Consider the following 14838-nt stretch of genomic DNA (forward strand, 5'->3'; position numbering starts at 1 on the left):
TGTTCTTTGCAAACAAAAGACTCCTTAACACAACCTTTTTGTTCTTCATTAAGTATAATTAATTTTTCACAATGGTCATAAATTATTGCTTTAATGCAAGATGTCATAATTTTATAGATTGTAGGCAGACATGTGACTGGCCTATAGTTTGATGGATTTTTAGTATCGGAATCTTTTGGTTTCAAATATGTTATACCATGGCCCAAAATCTCTGAAAATGTGTTAGGTTCCCTAATAAATCCGTTAAAGTGATCAAGTAAGGGTTTATGAATACAAGTAAATTTTTTTAACCAAAAGTTATGAATTTGGTCACCTCCAGGGGATTTCGAATTATGTAAACTATTAATATTTCTTATTAAAATTTCAAGACTAATTTGAATATGATGTGGATTATTATTACTATCTGGTATCTCATTTTCTAAATGAGGAATCCATTCTGCTTGATTATTAAATTGAACTCCATTTGACCATATGTTTCACCAGAATTCTTTAATTGCATTTATATTTGGTATACCATTATTAGTTTGAATTTTATTATCTGTTACATTTTTGTAAAAGAACTTCTCATTATTTCTAAATATTTTTTTTTTCAAATTTCTGTTGTTTATTATTTATATATCTTTTTAATCGTTTAGAATAAATATTTAATTTCTCTAATAAAGTGTCTTTAATTTCTATCAATGTTTTACTGCATTCGTTAAAATTTAAACAATGTATTCTATTTTTATTTAAAATCGATTGAATACAATTTTTTAGATCCTTTAAATATTGACTTATTCTACAGGGTTATTATAAATGATTGTATGATGTATCATCGTAGTAGGCGTTGGCGAGCGTTGGCGCCTAAATTGAATGTGCCGCAAGCTTGATAACATGATAACATGAGTGAGACTAGCATCGCCGATAGATGGCGCTACTGGCGGTAGTGGAAATCTGTCTACTAGTTTGTCTAACGTTGCGAAGCAGGCGGCACATCCAAAATTTTTGTGGTGGGTTTTCAACGCCAACTGCGATGGGACAATCATTCATAATGACCCTGTACCTAAAACTCGTCTGATATTATGAATATGTTTATTTAGTCTTCGTTACCATTTTGGTAATTCTTTCGCTTTTATATTATTTGTCTGGTCAATTTCTTTTGAACCATTTAATTCGATAATTGTTAGAGCTCCACGATATGTATTTAGATTATATAGTTGATATTCTCGAGAAACAATAAAACAAAAATATTAGGGAATTGCAATTTTGCAAATTGTTAAACTGTTGTTAAATATTGTAAACTCGATAATTCTTCAAGTCCGGGTGGGTGACGAATTAAGGAAATTGACGAATTATAGAAAATTCTGAAGTACTGCTTTTGTAATTTTAATTGACGTAACTACATAACTTCTACGTCTGTATGTAGGTAGTACACAGGTATTTTTTTTAAAGAAATTTAACAATAATTTAACAAACAAAAAAAAACTACAAAAACTTAAAGACATACAACAGACAGTCAGGGGTGACGAATTAGCGACTGACAACTTATCGAGTTTTTACTGTAGTTGTTTTTCAGATATTTCCAACGCCCCGAAGAACAATTACATAGATGGACTAAATCGAACATGATTAAAGAGTTAACACAAATCTAACATGAAGATATTTAGGCCAAGACAACATTACAGCGGACGAGGATATGTCCCTAATGACTGCTCTTATCGCAACTAGCTACCTGACATTTTGTTACGTGAGGAACCAACACAAAATTGCTGTGTTGCTTCGGGACTCAATGAACTTCTACACTTTTGGAGAACCTCCAAGTTTCAAGAAACTAGTGAAGGTTTTGAATTTTCGATCGCATGCTGCAGCCGTCTACTGAATCTTAGGGATGGTGGTGTACAACGCTGTCAGTTTATACCAAAAAGCTGACTTGCAGAATCAAGTCTCAACTACTCAACTCAATACTCAACTCTGTGGAGAGTTTGAGTATTGTGCCGCTGTGGATTCCATTCAAAATAGATTATTTTCCGATCTACCAATTGCTTTTCTGTTATACATTAATTTCCAGTCTTTTAATTAAGTTTTTAGGCACCCTTAATGAAAAAGGTAATTTTACGTACTCCCACGCGGATAAAAAGTAACTCTTTTTCGGACGCACTTTTTCGGACGCTAAATTTAATTTTGCTCGAAAAAGTGTAGTATCGTTTATTTCTGGTGCTATTTGGTGCATAATAAGAAAATGAACGTTCACATAATCGATGGCAACAACCTGATGAAGAATTGTAGTTGGTGCGGATGCCTAAAAAATTTAATGTTTACCTCTACCAAAAAGTGCCTTTTGGTCCTCGCCTGTTTTTAAGCCTTGGTTGCGGCTCGACTAGAAAACTCAGACTCGGACTAAAAAGATGCATTGTTTGGCCTTGGTACACAAATAACTATTCCGTTCTTGATACTTAATATAGAAAATCTCATTTTGCAAGTGCGAGCACGGATTGTGGGCGCAGAGGTGTCTCAACAGTAATAAATCCACAATTTAAACTGAAAATCACCAGTTGTGTTGCTCACCAGGTTTTGCAGGAAGTATACCTTATACAAGTGTAATAATATGTGAAACTTATTATTATAATTTTCTTGTGGTATACACTAGTTAGTCTCAACTCAAAGTTTGTACCATTTTTTATTTGCATTTGGACTCAACATATTTTATTTTAATGGCAAACTATTTTCTAGTACTAGTAACACACAACAATATTTTATTTTGAAGACATGTAATTTTCCAAAGATTCCAAAAGGTGGGGATAGAGTGATTTGTCCAGATCTTCTGTCCAAATAAAATCATTATGACCGTACTGCAATTTGTCCTCCTCCACACCGATGGGCACACTTTTGTACACCTTCACAGCGCCCCAAATTTCATCATTAATTCTTTGCACTTGCTGGAACAGTTTCCAAATAAAATACCAACAGTGTGACATAAGAAAACTGTTACCGATTCTTTAATCAAAATATCGTGTTTACCATGGTACATAACCAGTGGTACTATAATGTTGGTCAGATTGTACAACGGGGGTTCCGCTTGTCTATATTTCTTCAAATTCTCCTTCTTTCCGTAATCGTATTTTTGAAATTTGTTACTTACGGACATTTGCAAGTACTGAGTCAGTTGCATTGTTGCAATCGACCAAGCAAAGTGAGAATAAAACGCCAACAAATTTTCCTGAAAGTGCTATCAAAATTGAGAAAATAAATTTATAGTTAAATTTACAGGTAGGAAATGGACTGGCCTTCCAGAACTGAGTGTTAAGCCAAATCTGCACAAATGAGGGACGTATCCACAGAGTACTTGAAGCAAACTTATTAAAATCTCCATGTGTCGATTGACAACAGAAATGTTGAAAAAGAGGAGTACCTTCTGAAACAGAAAATATGAATCATCACTTCTTTCTAAGTTGTTTACAGTACTCAAATGAGAGGCCCCAGTTTGAACAAGCCCTTGAGATACCACACGACATCGAAATAAGCGATGGTACTGAATGCGACGATTCCTTTGAGCATCCTTCGAGCGTGTACGGGATTGCTAGAGGTGTACATAAAAATCACAGTGGAGCCTCTAGAATGTCCCATGTACACGATAGAACCCGCTTTTCCTGTTACATTTGCTATGAGATCCAGAGCTGCTGGTACGTCGTATTGAGCGAGATCATCCAAGCTGTACAACCAGTACTTGTGGTCCGAATCCTTCAGCTTGGTGTGTTCACGAGAGTAGCGAGTGCCTCGTTGATTGGCCAGCCAGACGTCGTAGCCTTGATCAGCCAACACAAAAGCTAGAAAATACATTTGAGTACCTGATTACAATGGGTACTACCATACCCAGCGACCGCTTCCCGATGTAGACCCAATTGGCCGAGTCCACAAAGATCCCGTGTTCCAAAAAGACCGGTTGCTTGTTTGTCCTGTTGTCATTCTCTGTCGGTGGTATTCTAAACAGTTGCAACTTGTTCCCATCAGTGGTGGTCACATTGTAGGCCTCAACCCGGTACCGGTTTTGTACGATGATTTTCGGCTGAAATGTTTCGTTCAGTGTTTGACAAAATTAGGCAAAGTTGTTACCGTTTTGGACTTCACAATTGGATTTACAAAACAATTTTTGCTGACGGCCTTGATTGGGCAGTCACGAAGCTTGGTACAAGCGTTATTCGAAGGGTTAAATGTTGTTGATAGGGCGAAGGAAGAGCACAACACAAGAAACAACTTTGGTAACATCTTGGCGAACTGATCTCTTCTTCTGCAGCTAGTGCAGCTTTTCGTAGAAATAATGCGTGTTTTATGCAGTTTTATGGGAAATAACAACTCAACTGATAACACAATACGATACGGATACGATATGGATGGTATAAATTTGCTCATTTAAATATTTTATTATTTATTATTTATTTAGTTTTTACTAGAATTGGAAATTACAGAACATTAGCTTTGAAAAAAGCTGATAAAAGAATAATAAAGCTAAAAGTTAAGTTTGTCGAAAACGTGCTTCGCTGCAATTAAAAATGCAATAGAGTTTTAGTTGATTTGGAATTTTTGATACAGATAAATTCTTTAAAGAGGGTACGACTGATTCAACACTGTCAAAAGTGACAGAACAAGGACTAAACGGAAAATAGGTTTTTTTTTAGGAAAAATTTAGTATGAAGAAGCAATCGCAATAAATTTTTCACGTAATTAATATAGTTATCCAGAAGATTAATGTCGTATCGAAGAAAAAAATGAAGAAATTTTTTGTGCCTTATTAAAATAAAAATATGTTAATAACAGAGTACTTGACAACAGAAACTTTCCACCGTTAATGCAATTGGTTTATAAAATAACACGTAACTATCACAATTGACAGATGGCATAAATGGAATAGGAGTGGTCTTATAGAATCGATAAATGTTGTTATAAAATCGTTAAAATTGATCTGATTTCAACCTATTCAAAGTTGTTTCTACTCATGGACCATAAAAAATGAACTTTTTACGGTCCTACGTTGTGTTTTGTCCATAGTTAATATAATTAAATTCTACGAGAGGCCCTAACGTAGGAAGGATTTCAAAATGGATCTAAAACGATTGAACTTGACTAGGGTACCTCTCTTCACGTGTCAGCTGGCCATTATCCCACTTATGGGTGACGCGGATGTTTGTGCTCTTACGCCGGACTACAGCTAATCGAGTGCGACGGATACTGGCGGTAGCTTCCTCAACGGCAAAGGCCCCCAAGGAACGCCTAATGAATGAAGATGTTTTATAATAATTTTTAAATAGATCGTCTTGGCGAGAACGCGTTCCCCCAATCGATAAATGCAAGAAGATCACATTCTTCGCGATAAAGAATCTAACCAAAGAGTTTGAAGAGTCCCGTTATAATTGAATTTTCCAAGAAAGTAATTTACGTTTACTTCAATGCGATAAATAATTTACCTTGTGATTGATTGTAAAACACGTGTTCACGAAATAACTGCTGGAAGTACTGACCGTACCTCTGGCTACTTTGGAGTGAATGGATAGAGGCTCGTTCCCCGTTCCGCGTTCGCTTTTAAGTTTCTAATTTGCAATTCACGGAACATTTTACGAAAATTTTTAGGTTGGCAGGTTGATGCGGAATTATCTTGTCATGCATGTCAGTTTAAATTAGAAAATGTGTCAAGAGCAGGAAGTGTTCAGTGGAAAAAAAATTCGCTTTTAGAATTAAGACATTACCAACCGTCACAAAAATCCCTAAATCGACTAAAGTAAACATTGTTTAAAAACAATTTAAAATGAGATAATTACAAGAAATAGTATAAAAACTCGTGGCTACACCACTCGTTTTTTAAAGTTGAATTCGTGCTTCAAGATTGGTCTTATGAAACTTGATTTTTAATACATCGCGCGTTCAAATGAAATCCTGGGCTGGGAAGGCTTTGGAAACCGTCAATTGTTGTGCGTTTTTACAGCGTGGATTAATTGGAGCATGTTGACAGCTAACCTAAAATTTACAGCCAAAATAAATCTTTCTTTTTTCTTTCTTTGCAATGTTTTATATTAAAAATAAATAACTTAACGATTCCTATTCTCGAAGCAAATATCTAAACCCTTTGCTGAAAACAAACATGTTCAATTGTGTCCCGATTAAACATAAAGAAATGTCATTCGTGTCAAACGGCGGGAAATTCAAACTTTACACTGTTCTAGGCGGTTTACTTTTTCCAACTCCTACGCCACCCCGGGATTTCACTTGAACTCGCGATACTATTAAGCACGTGTACTGTGCTGTCCAAGGTCACTGCTGACGTAAAGAATATTACAGACAAGGGGTTTTATATCATTATCCAGATTCCAGACACTAAAATAAACGTCAGGCGAGAATACACAATATCACCAGGCAATTTTGAAAGTGGCTCCGCAATGTTTGTTCAAAGAATCCAATAATGTTGTACGGGGTGATCAAGAAGGACTGTTTAAGTTGGTAACACTAGATCGTATTTTAAATCGTATAACAGGAGTAACTTCCGGTTGTTGGTGGCTTGTCGTTATTAATGCTATACCTATATCAGATATTTGTCAAATAAACCAACCAAACATATCCAGTTGCAGTGTTATAAATAACCGAATTAAAATTTTTTCTCCATTGTACTGCCAACTTAAACAGTCCTTCTTGATCACCCGGTAGTACATATTTTATAATAAATAATATAATTGCTGATTTTCATTTGTTTCACTTTTCCTAACTAGATGCGAAATGTAGTCTTTTTCCTAACCGAAATGAATGTGGAAATGTGACAGTTTTCGATACCGAATTAGAAAAAATAATGTACCACCTTGGCAAATGACAATTTCACATGGTGTGACCTGGCATCATGTGACCTTTATTATTTATTTATTATTTTAGTCGCTTAATCAATACTTTAAAATAAACTATTTATTATTTTAAATTTTTCATTAATTTAAAAAACAATTACCAAATTAATTCCCTTGAGATTATTAACAAATTGGGCACACCGAGGAAATGTAATTTTTTAATTAATTGTAAATATTTTTCCCGTCAGGTGAACATGGTTACGTAATTAATAAGTTAATAAATCATTACGTAACTTTGACGTAATAGTCAAGCACAAAAATTACAGCGTTGATATTGATATGCCAATTTGAAGCAAGACACGAAGAAGCAAAAACCACTCTAATGCCTAATCACATAAGATGTCGCCGCTTCTGATAATGAAATATGAACGCTAGTTAATGAATGAGATGAATAAATTATCTCCCCTAGAGTCTTGTATATTTCCCACATTTCCGAAGAGACCGCAGATGTGACTCGACGGTTTAAGAAGTTGTGACCCATCAACAGTTATCTGAAATTTAATTTTGGTTTGAAGTTTTCTGATTTTATAGTGTGGTGGAGACTGTAAAAGCTCTACTCTTAAAATAGTTAAGAACAAGGTACGATTTCAACTAGTTATAATTATCTTGTCTGTAACAATTTTTAAATCTACCCACATTAAAAATTACTGCAATGTTAAACTAATTTGAATTTATTTTAATCATGACAAAATAATTACTTTAATATCTAGTAAAATCAAAATTTTCAATTTTGTTTACTCAGCAAACAATAATTTTTCACAGTTGGCATTACCTACTTTCAAAAAAGAATCAAGATTTTAGAGACAGTCATAATTTATTAGTTGTACATTGTGTTAATTTCTCACCAAGCGGGTCTAAGCTCGCCGTTCACAATATGGAGCTTCGAGAATAGTTTTGGTTTTCTTAAATTTATATTTAATGTAATTTGCAAACTATTCATGTGTTGTCTTCGGCTACAAATATAAAAAAATATTGCTCTTTGACAACACGTATCTTTGTTCTTTACAAAATAAATTTAAAATCTCTGAAGCAGTGGTTCGCAGGAGCAAGTAGAAAATAATATTTTTAGAATCTGCGTCTTCTATAGGGCTATCATTGTATTTAATTTGGAGTCATTTATGGCTATCTCTTAAAGCACTGGTAGTTTAATAGAGTTCTACGAAAATGTTTATCAATATTTTATTGTATTATTGTCATTTACGCCAAAAAACTACAGATGTAGTTGCATCCGTTACTTGAATTACCAATTAATACAAAATTCCCTAGAATTTGAAAATTTAATTTTTTTATTTAAAAATTAAAACAAGGGTGCAAATTCTAAAAAAATAACATAACTCGTTTTATAAGGGCGTTGGCGCACTCGTCCCATAGAAAACCCTCCTACGGCTTGTTTTATACACTTGGGACTCGTGCGCCAAATCAACCCTTATAAAACTCGTTCTTTAATATACCATTATTTATCATGACATTGAAGATTTTTTTTAATGTTACGGGCGAAATTTTGTTGATGATACATTTACAAAGGTTTCTTTTATACTACGTCATAAAAGCTCAAAAGAGAGCTTAGCTGAAAAATTTCTAAGAAGCAGGATGTAGATGGATAAATGGGATCCAAACGAATCATTATTTTTCATTTTCTTTTGATTTCTTTGAAAAACTGTAAAATCTGACAAAAACCGAGGGATTGGTCTTAAATAATTGCATTAAATAATCTTTTTTAGATTACATGAATATGACAGGTAGTGAAAGTAAAATTACAATATGCCGTTCAACCAGAAAAATCATGAACTACGGTTTAGTATGGCCCAATGAAGATGGAGAAACAAATCCCGGAAAATGTTTCTTCGTTAAAGTTGCAATCTACGCAATAGTCGCACTTTTGTATTTTATAATAGTATGCAGGCATTTTATCTTAAATCTAAAAAGTAATTTATCCTTAAAAAACAACGTACATAATCTGAAACAAAATCTTTCAGATCATCAAAATCTGAACCTCACTGAGGATATAGCCGTGCTGTTCTCCTCCTTTATTGGTGGAAGCTATATGTCGTTTATTTATGTGAAAAACGGACCAAAAATAGTACTATTGCTTGAAGATTTATCGAATTTCAACCACTTCGGGAGACCTCCAAACTTTGAAGAAAGGGAGCGAGTCTTAAACCATTTATCAAAGTGTTCGTTCATGTTTATTGCCGTCGGTTCATTTTTCTATAACATGGTAAAATTATATAAAAAGCCCGAATGCCAAAAACGAAACATTGAAGAAAACTTAAACGAGAACTGTGGAATTATTGCACCAGTGTGGTTCCCTTTCAACATCGATTATTTCCCTATTTTTCAATTGGCTTCTATCTGCATGTATGCTTGTACGGTGCTCGTCACAAGGTCGGCTCTGGTTATAACCTATCACGTCTACGAAATAGCTCAGTACATTGTCATGAGAATCAACCATTTGAATTCCATGATCGTAAAATGTTTCGACTGGGACTACGAATCTTGTCGCGATAATTTGAGAAATTGCATTCTATATCACGCAGAAATCATAGAGTAAGTCGAAAACCATGTTTTTGAATTCACTACCTTCAAAATGACATTTCGCGACCGCATAGTAGTGTGCGAACATCGATTTTGCCCACTACCGTGTGGCCATTTTGAAGCACTAGTGCACGAAATCGACGTTCGCGCACTAATGCGAATGCTTTTTGGGCATTCTGAAAATACTTTGCGTTGATAATAATAAACTCTGGTTTACAAATCGTCATTTCTCCAATTTGGATGATGTAAATTTCGTAAATAACTACATATTACCTTACACCTAATCACACTTATTTTAGGTGAACTGCAAACTTCGACAGTCAATTTTCCAGTTGCATGTTCTGCCATTTGACAATGACAGCAGCAGTGTGTGAATGTTTAGAAAAACAATTCATTGACGTAGGAAGTGATTTTTAATATGATTAAATAACGAAAATATTAATTTTGCAGGGAGATAAACTGTGTGCAGGAGTGCACGTCGTAGGATGGATTATTGCGTTGTTAGTGGCTTGTGTGGCAGGACAACGTCTGACGGAGGCAGTAGGTTCAGCTCAGCACTCGTTACTGTGTCTGACAGCAATGTTTCAGAGTGAATCCATTTCTCAGGCAATATGGATGTCAAAATGGTACCAAGCTGATCTTAGACTGAAGAAAGATATATTGTTTTTATTGGCGTGCTCTCAGAAAAAGCTCTACATCACTGTTGGACCTTTCGGTGTTTTATCGTTCGAGCTTTTCGTTTCGGTAATTTAATTGTTAGGTTTTGACGGTTATTATGCGTAAATTGTTGCAGGTAATGAAAATGTTCGATTCGATTTTGTGTCTGTTGACATCGTAAAAATTGAACCCCTACAAGAAGTGGATAGGATTTTTACTGCTACACGTCCAGAATAAATATTTAGTATTATGTACACTATTACACATTGTTATTACACCAGCACCCTCACATTTAATCCAGAATGAAATATTAAAAAAATAATGCAGTATGCATTTTTTCCTTTTTTTTCCTATCCCCCTTTCCATTACTTTCTATTCTCTCCCTCCTGTTCCATATCACTTTCACCCATCTTATCTCCCTTCATTCTGGATTTCCTTTTTTTTCCTCTCTCTCATTTCCCTACATCCATTTCACACGTGCTCAATTGTCTCTCTCTCTCCTCATGGCACATTCTGGACCTGCTTTCCTTTCCTTCCATCCAATACCTGTTTTCTCTCTCCTCGTTGCCACATCTGAATCTTTCTTTCTTTTTTTCTTTCTTTTGCCCTTTCTCTCCCCAGGTACTTCCTCTGTCATTCACCTCTTATGCTTCCTGTTGATTTTTTCCCTTCTTTCTTGCTTGTCTGTGTTTTCGTCCCTTTCACCTTGCTCTAGATTCATCCATCTTTCTTTTGCTTTTAATCTTTCCACTTCTTCACTGGCATTCCCGTTTCTCTGATAGTATTACTCTCTCTCCTTTTTTTCGATATTTTTTTCTCTTTTCTCTCCAGCATTCGGTGAGTATCCTGCACTCTTTCTTTCCATCCATTTTGTCTTCAAAATTTGCCGGTCTCTTTCAAGCTTTCACTCTCGGCCTATTCTTCTTGCACTTTTCTATGCAACCCCGCGTTTCTTTCTGTCCTCTCAAATATTTTTTCTGCACTTTCTCTACCTCTTCTTGTTCCTTCCATCCCCACATCTCAGCCCCGTTTATTAATATACTCTCTATTATATTCTCAAACATCATCATTCTCCTCCTGAAATCACCTCCCCACTTTCTCTTTCATTTTCCCCAAACACTTCCCACTACCTTATTTGCTTTCGTCATTGAATGTATGTGAACTTGTTTACTGGTTCTATTTTCCTTCCTTCTCACATCCACTCATTCTCTTCACTCTTCCTCTTTCTCTCCTTGAACACCATTATTTTCGTCTTCTCAACATTCACTTCCAGCTTTTTCTTCCTCACATACTTTCCCAGGCTCTTCACCATTTCTTTCTCTTCTCCTTTGCTCTTTGCCACAATTACTAATTCATCCACTAATGCCAGGCTCCAAACTTTCTCTCTACCTACCACACTTCCCCCTGGCTTGTGCTTTCTTTAACCTTTCATCTCCCACCTTCACTTTGTTTTTTGTTCTTGCGTACAGTTCGACAAAAACAGCTTGGCACATGGCTGATGGATGCCTAGTGTACTAAAATCCCTCCCACTCTTACAGACACTCTCCTGTTTTCTTTTCTGCGTATTTTATGTGCCAAGCTATTTTTGTCAAACTGTATATTTTTGTAAAATGTTTTAAAATTTAGGTCTATAAACAAGCAACAAATTAAAGCTATCGAAAAAATTAGTTTCAAATGACAAATGTCAAATGTTTGACACTTTGCTTGAATTTAATTTTTATGTAAAGGACAATAAATACTGAACTTCTCTGGTAAAAGACAATTTTACAGGTGTCGCCCTGGCATAACGCTGAATGTTTTAGTTGGCTAAGCAGCACAAGGAAAACATCTTATAAAACGTTATCCTTAAGATTTTTTGAATTTATTAATTTTAAATGACAATTACCAAATTAATTATTTTAATATTATTCATTCGTTGTAGGCACACAGCAAGTGTTTTGATTGTAAAAATTGTTCTCGTCAGGAAAACATCCTTAAAGTAAATAATTTCGACGTAACAGTAAGTATGAAAATTACTATCCTTGACAATGATATGGATGCTCAAGTAGAACACACAGAAATTAAAATCATTCTAATGCGTAAACATACAGGGTGGAACAAAAGTATCAAATATTGGCTGTAACTTTTTAATTTGACAATTTATGAAAAAATGTTTAATATAAAAGTTGATTGGTGTATTATCCTGCATCATCTGGTCTTTTTAGTTTGTTTTTATCTTCTTTTGTTTCGCTGCTATGGCAACCAACTTTGGTTTTTTAAATAGCACCCATACATTTTTGTGTGATTTTCAAACAAGCGTATCTTTCTGTATTCATAAATACAGTTTTGCCATTATCGGAAAAAAGAATAAAATTTAAAAAAAAAAACAAAGGTGATAAAATTAACTTACTACGTAATAAAATGCAATATCAAGAATGTTGACAATTTTTGTTGAACGTCATGCATGATAATATAATCAAACAATTTTTATATTAAACATTTTTTCATAATTTTTCAAATTAAAAAGTTACAGCGATTATTTGATTCTTTTGTTCCACCCTGTATATGTATGTCGCTGCTTCTGATAAAATATGTATGCTAGTTCCCTGATGAAGTGAATAAATAATTTCCCCCGGTCGTGAATCTCACGAATGGTGACATTTCCGGAGAGACCGTAGATGTGACTTGACGTTTAACAAAATTGTAATGAAATTCTGTGATGTGACGAAGGTTGCGAAACTTTGCTCTTATGGTCGTTCATAACTACAAGGTAGGTGTTAAAAATTATTTTTCGTATTCGTTTCCTGGGATATATAACCGGGAAAGTGGTATATAACTAAATATATAAACTTTCCCGGTTATATACCTAACTTGACATCTGCCACAGATAACCTCAAAATTTACAATAAATTAATGTTTTTTAAGACTTTACCTAAACGAACACGAAAAATGTTCGGCCTGTTTTGCAGCACTTGGCTGACGCCTCGTGCTTCAAATTTCGGCCTCATACCTGAAAAGTGATCTGACAGCGCTACTCATATGAAAATAACTATTACAACTTCTTGTTTTTTTGTAAAAATATCCTCCAACTGGTATTTCAGTACATTTCTGGTCTATGTTTTAATAGTTAAATATTCTGGGAGATCTTTAAAAAATATTTTGGTAAAACCCCATTTGAAGTTTTGAGATATATTTATGATGTATTTTTAGATACCTCAACATTACCAAGTGAAGCCACTTATTATGCCGAACGTTAGACAAGATAACGGGATAATAATATGTCGCGCAACCAGAAGAACCATGAGCTACGGTTTGCTATGGCCAAACCAAAACCAAGATCTAAATCCCGGCAAATCCTACGTAATTAAAACTACCCTTTTCGCAATTGCTACTGTTATCACTATTGCTATCATGTTGTTGCATCTAATCGTGAATAGAAGAAGTAAATTGTTTTAGTCAATGACTTCCAAAAGAATTAATCAGCGAAATCTTGCAGAGTACCACAATTGGAACGTCCAAGATGACATTGCTTTGATGGTCTCCTACACGGGTAGCAGTTACATGGCATCTATTTATGTAAAGAATCAAGGCAAAATAGCTCTACTTCTGAGAGATCTGTCCAATTTCAAGCGGTTCGGAATGCCTCCAAATTTCAAGAAACAAGACAAATTCCTAAATCTTTTGTCAAATATTACAGTCGTCTACTGTGTCTTTACCGTCAGTCTGTACAATTTGGTCAGACTGTACCAAAAGCCTGAATGTGAAAAGTTGAACATTGAGAAACACTTGGAAGAAAATTGCGGTATTCTGTTCCGCATTTGGGCCCCTTTCAAGATTGATTATTTTCCTGTTTACCAATTGGTTCTTCTTTATGCATTTACTGCCAGCATATTTGTCTCAAGATCGGCTCTAATGATCACATTTCAAGTTTTCGAGATATCTCAACATATTATACAAAGAATAAGGCATCTAAATTCCATGATTGTAGAATGTTTCGACGATCCGGATTACGAAGTGTGTCGCAAGAAATTGCTAAAATGTATTTTGTATCATACAGACATCATAGAGTAAGTGTCAACGTCTCTTGGCCTTGTAAATAACTACATTTCTTGCAGGTTGGCCACAAGATTTGATAGTTATTTTTCCAGTTGTATGTTTGGTCATTTCACCATGACTGGATTGGTTTCTGCAGCTCTGGAAAAGCAATTTATTGAGGTATAAGTACCATTATTTCCAAGTTAGGAATTAATAAAAACTAGTTTTGCAGGGAGATAGATTGTGCGCAGGATTCCACCTTATGGGATGGGTATTCGCCTTGTTATTAGGTTGCGTGGCAGGACAACTTTTGACGGATGCAGTAAGTTTCACTTAAGGTCAGTACCATTTGTGACAGGATTGTTGCAGAGTGAGTCCACTTCTGAGGCAATATGGAACTCAAAGTGGTATCAGGCCGACGCTAGACTGAGAAAGGACATTTTGTTTCTATTGGCTAGGTCTCATAAAAAATTTTTCATCACTGTTGGATCCTTCGGTATTCTATCTTTAGATCTTTTTGTCAAAGTAATTTTATAAGTCTTTTTTTGACGGTTATAATTTGAAAACTGTTACAGGTGTTGAAAACGTCTTACTCGATTTTGTGTATGCTAACATCGTAAAATTTTTCCCCCAAAAGAAATAAAATTTACAAGGGTTGGCACACCTACACTACATAATTATTGTTATATTAGATATACGCTCACGTTAATTACACTGCAGTAGTTATGATGGGGGGGTTCTGGGACAGTTCGATGGCGTGTCCATCCGCATCTAA

The 14838-nt window shown here is 34.9% G+C and overlaps 4 protein-coding genes across 5 annotated transcripts; 2 read left to right on the forward strand and 2 right to left on the reverse strand.

Moving 5' to 3' along the window:
• Positions 1-2640: 2640 nt before the first annotated feature.
• LOC138125280 (lipase member N-like) lies at positions 2641-4311 on the reverse strand. 2 transcript variants are annotated; one of them, XM_069040525.1, is made up of 5 exons: positions 4090-4311; positions 3850-4042; positions 3442-3803; positions 2969-3391; positions 2641-2915 (listed from the first exon to the last, which is right to left on the reverse strand). In XM_069040525.1, exons 1-3 carry the CDS (start codon positions 4240-4242, stop codon positions 3442-3444), a joined length of 708 nt encoding a protein of 235 aa, XP_068896626.1. In that variant the 5' UTR covers positions 4243-4311; the 3' UTR covers positions 2641-2915; positions 2969-3391. The 2 variants fall into 2 exon arrangements, with proteins under 2 accessions (XP_068896626.1, XP_068896627.1); XM_069040526.1 differs by having other exon boundaries at positions 2969-3803.
• On the reverse strand, positions 2733-3148 carry LOC138125646 (lipase member N-like). The gene is made up of 2 exons (XM_069041076.1): positions 2969-3148; positions 2733-2915 (listed from the first exon to the last, which is right to left on the reverse strand). Exons 1-2 carry the CDS (start codon positions 3146-3148, stop codon positions 2733-2735), a joined length of 363 nt encoding a protein of 120 aa, XP_068897177.1.
• Positions 4312-9072: 4761 nt separating the features above from the next.
• On the forward strand, positions 9073-10230 carry LOC138125647 (uncharacterized). The gene is made up of 4 exons (XM_069041077.1): positions 9073-9404; positions 9725-9791; positions 9843-10136; positions 10186-10230. Exons 1-4 carry the CDS (start codon positions 9073-9075, stop codon positions 10228-10230), a joined length of 738 nt encoding a protein of 245 aa, XP_068897178.1.
• A 2466-nt stretch (positions 10231-12696) lies between these two features.
• LOC138126523 (odorant receptor 4-like) lies at positions 12697-14615 on the forward strand. The gene is made up of 6 exons (XM_069042292.1): positions 12697-12798; positions 13239-13470; positions 13525-14095; positions 14144-14243; positions 14296-14385; positions 14433-14615. Exons 1-6 carry the CDS (start codon positions 12778-12780, stop codon positions 14598-14600), a joined length of 1182 nt encoding a protein of 393 aa, XP_068898393.1. The 5' UTR covers positions 12697-12777; the 3' UTR covers positions 14601-14615.
• The last annotated feature ends 223 nt before the right edge of the window (positions 14616-14838 follow it).

Source organism: Tenebrio molitor, chromosome 3, assembly GCF_963966145.1.
Source record: "Tenebrio molitor chromosome 3, icTenMoli1.1, whole genome shotgun sequence".
NCBI lineage: Eukaryota > Metazoa > Arthropoda > Insecta > Coleoptera > Tenebrionidae > Tenebrio > Tenebrio molitor.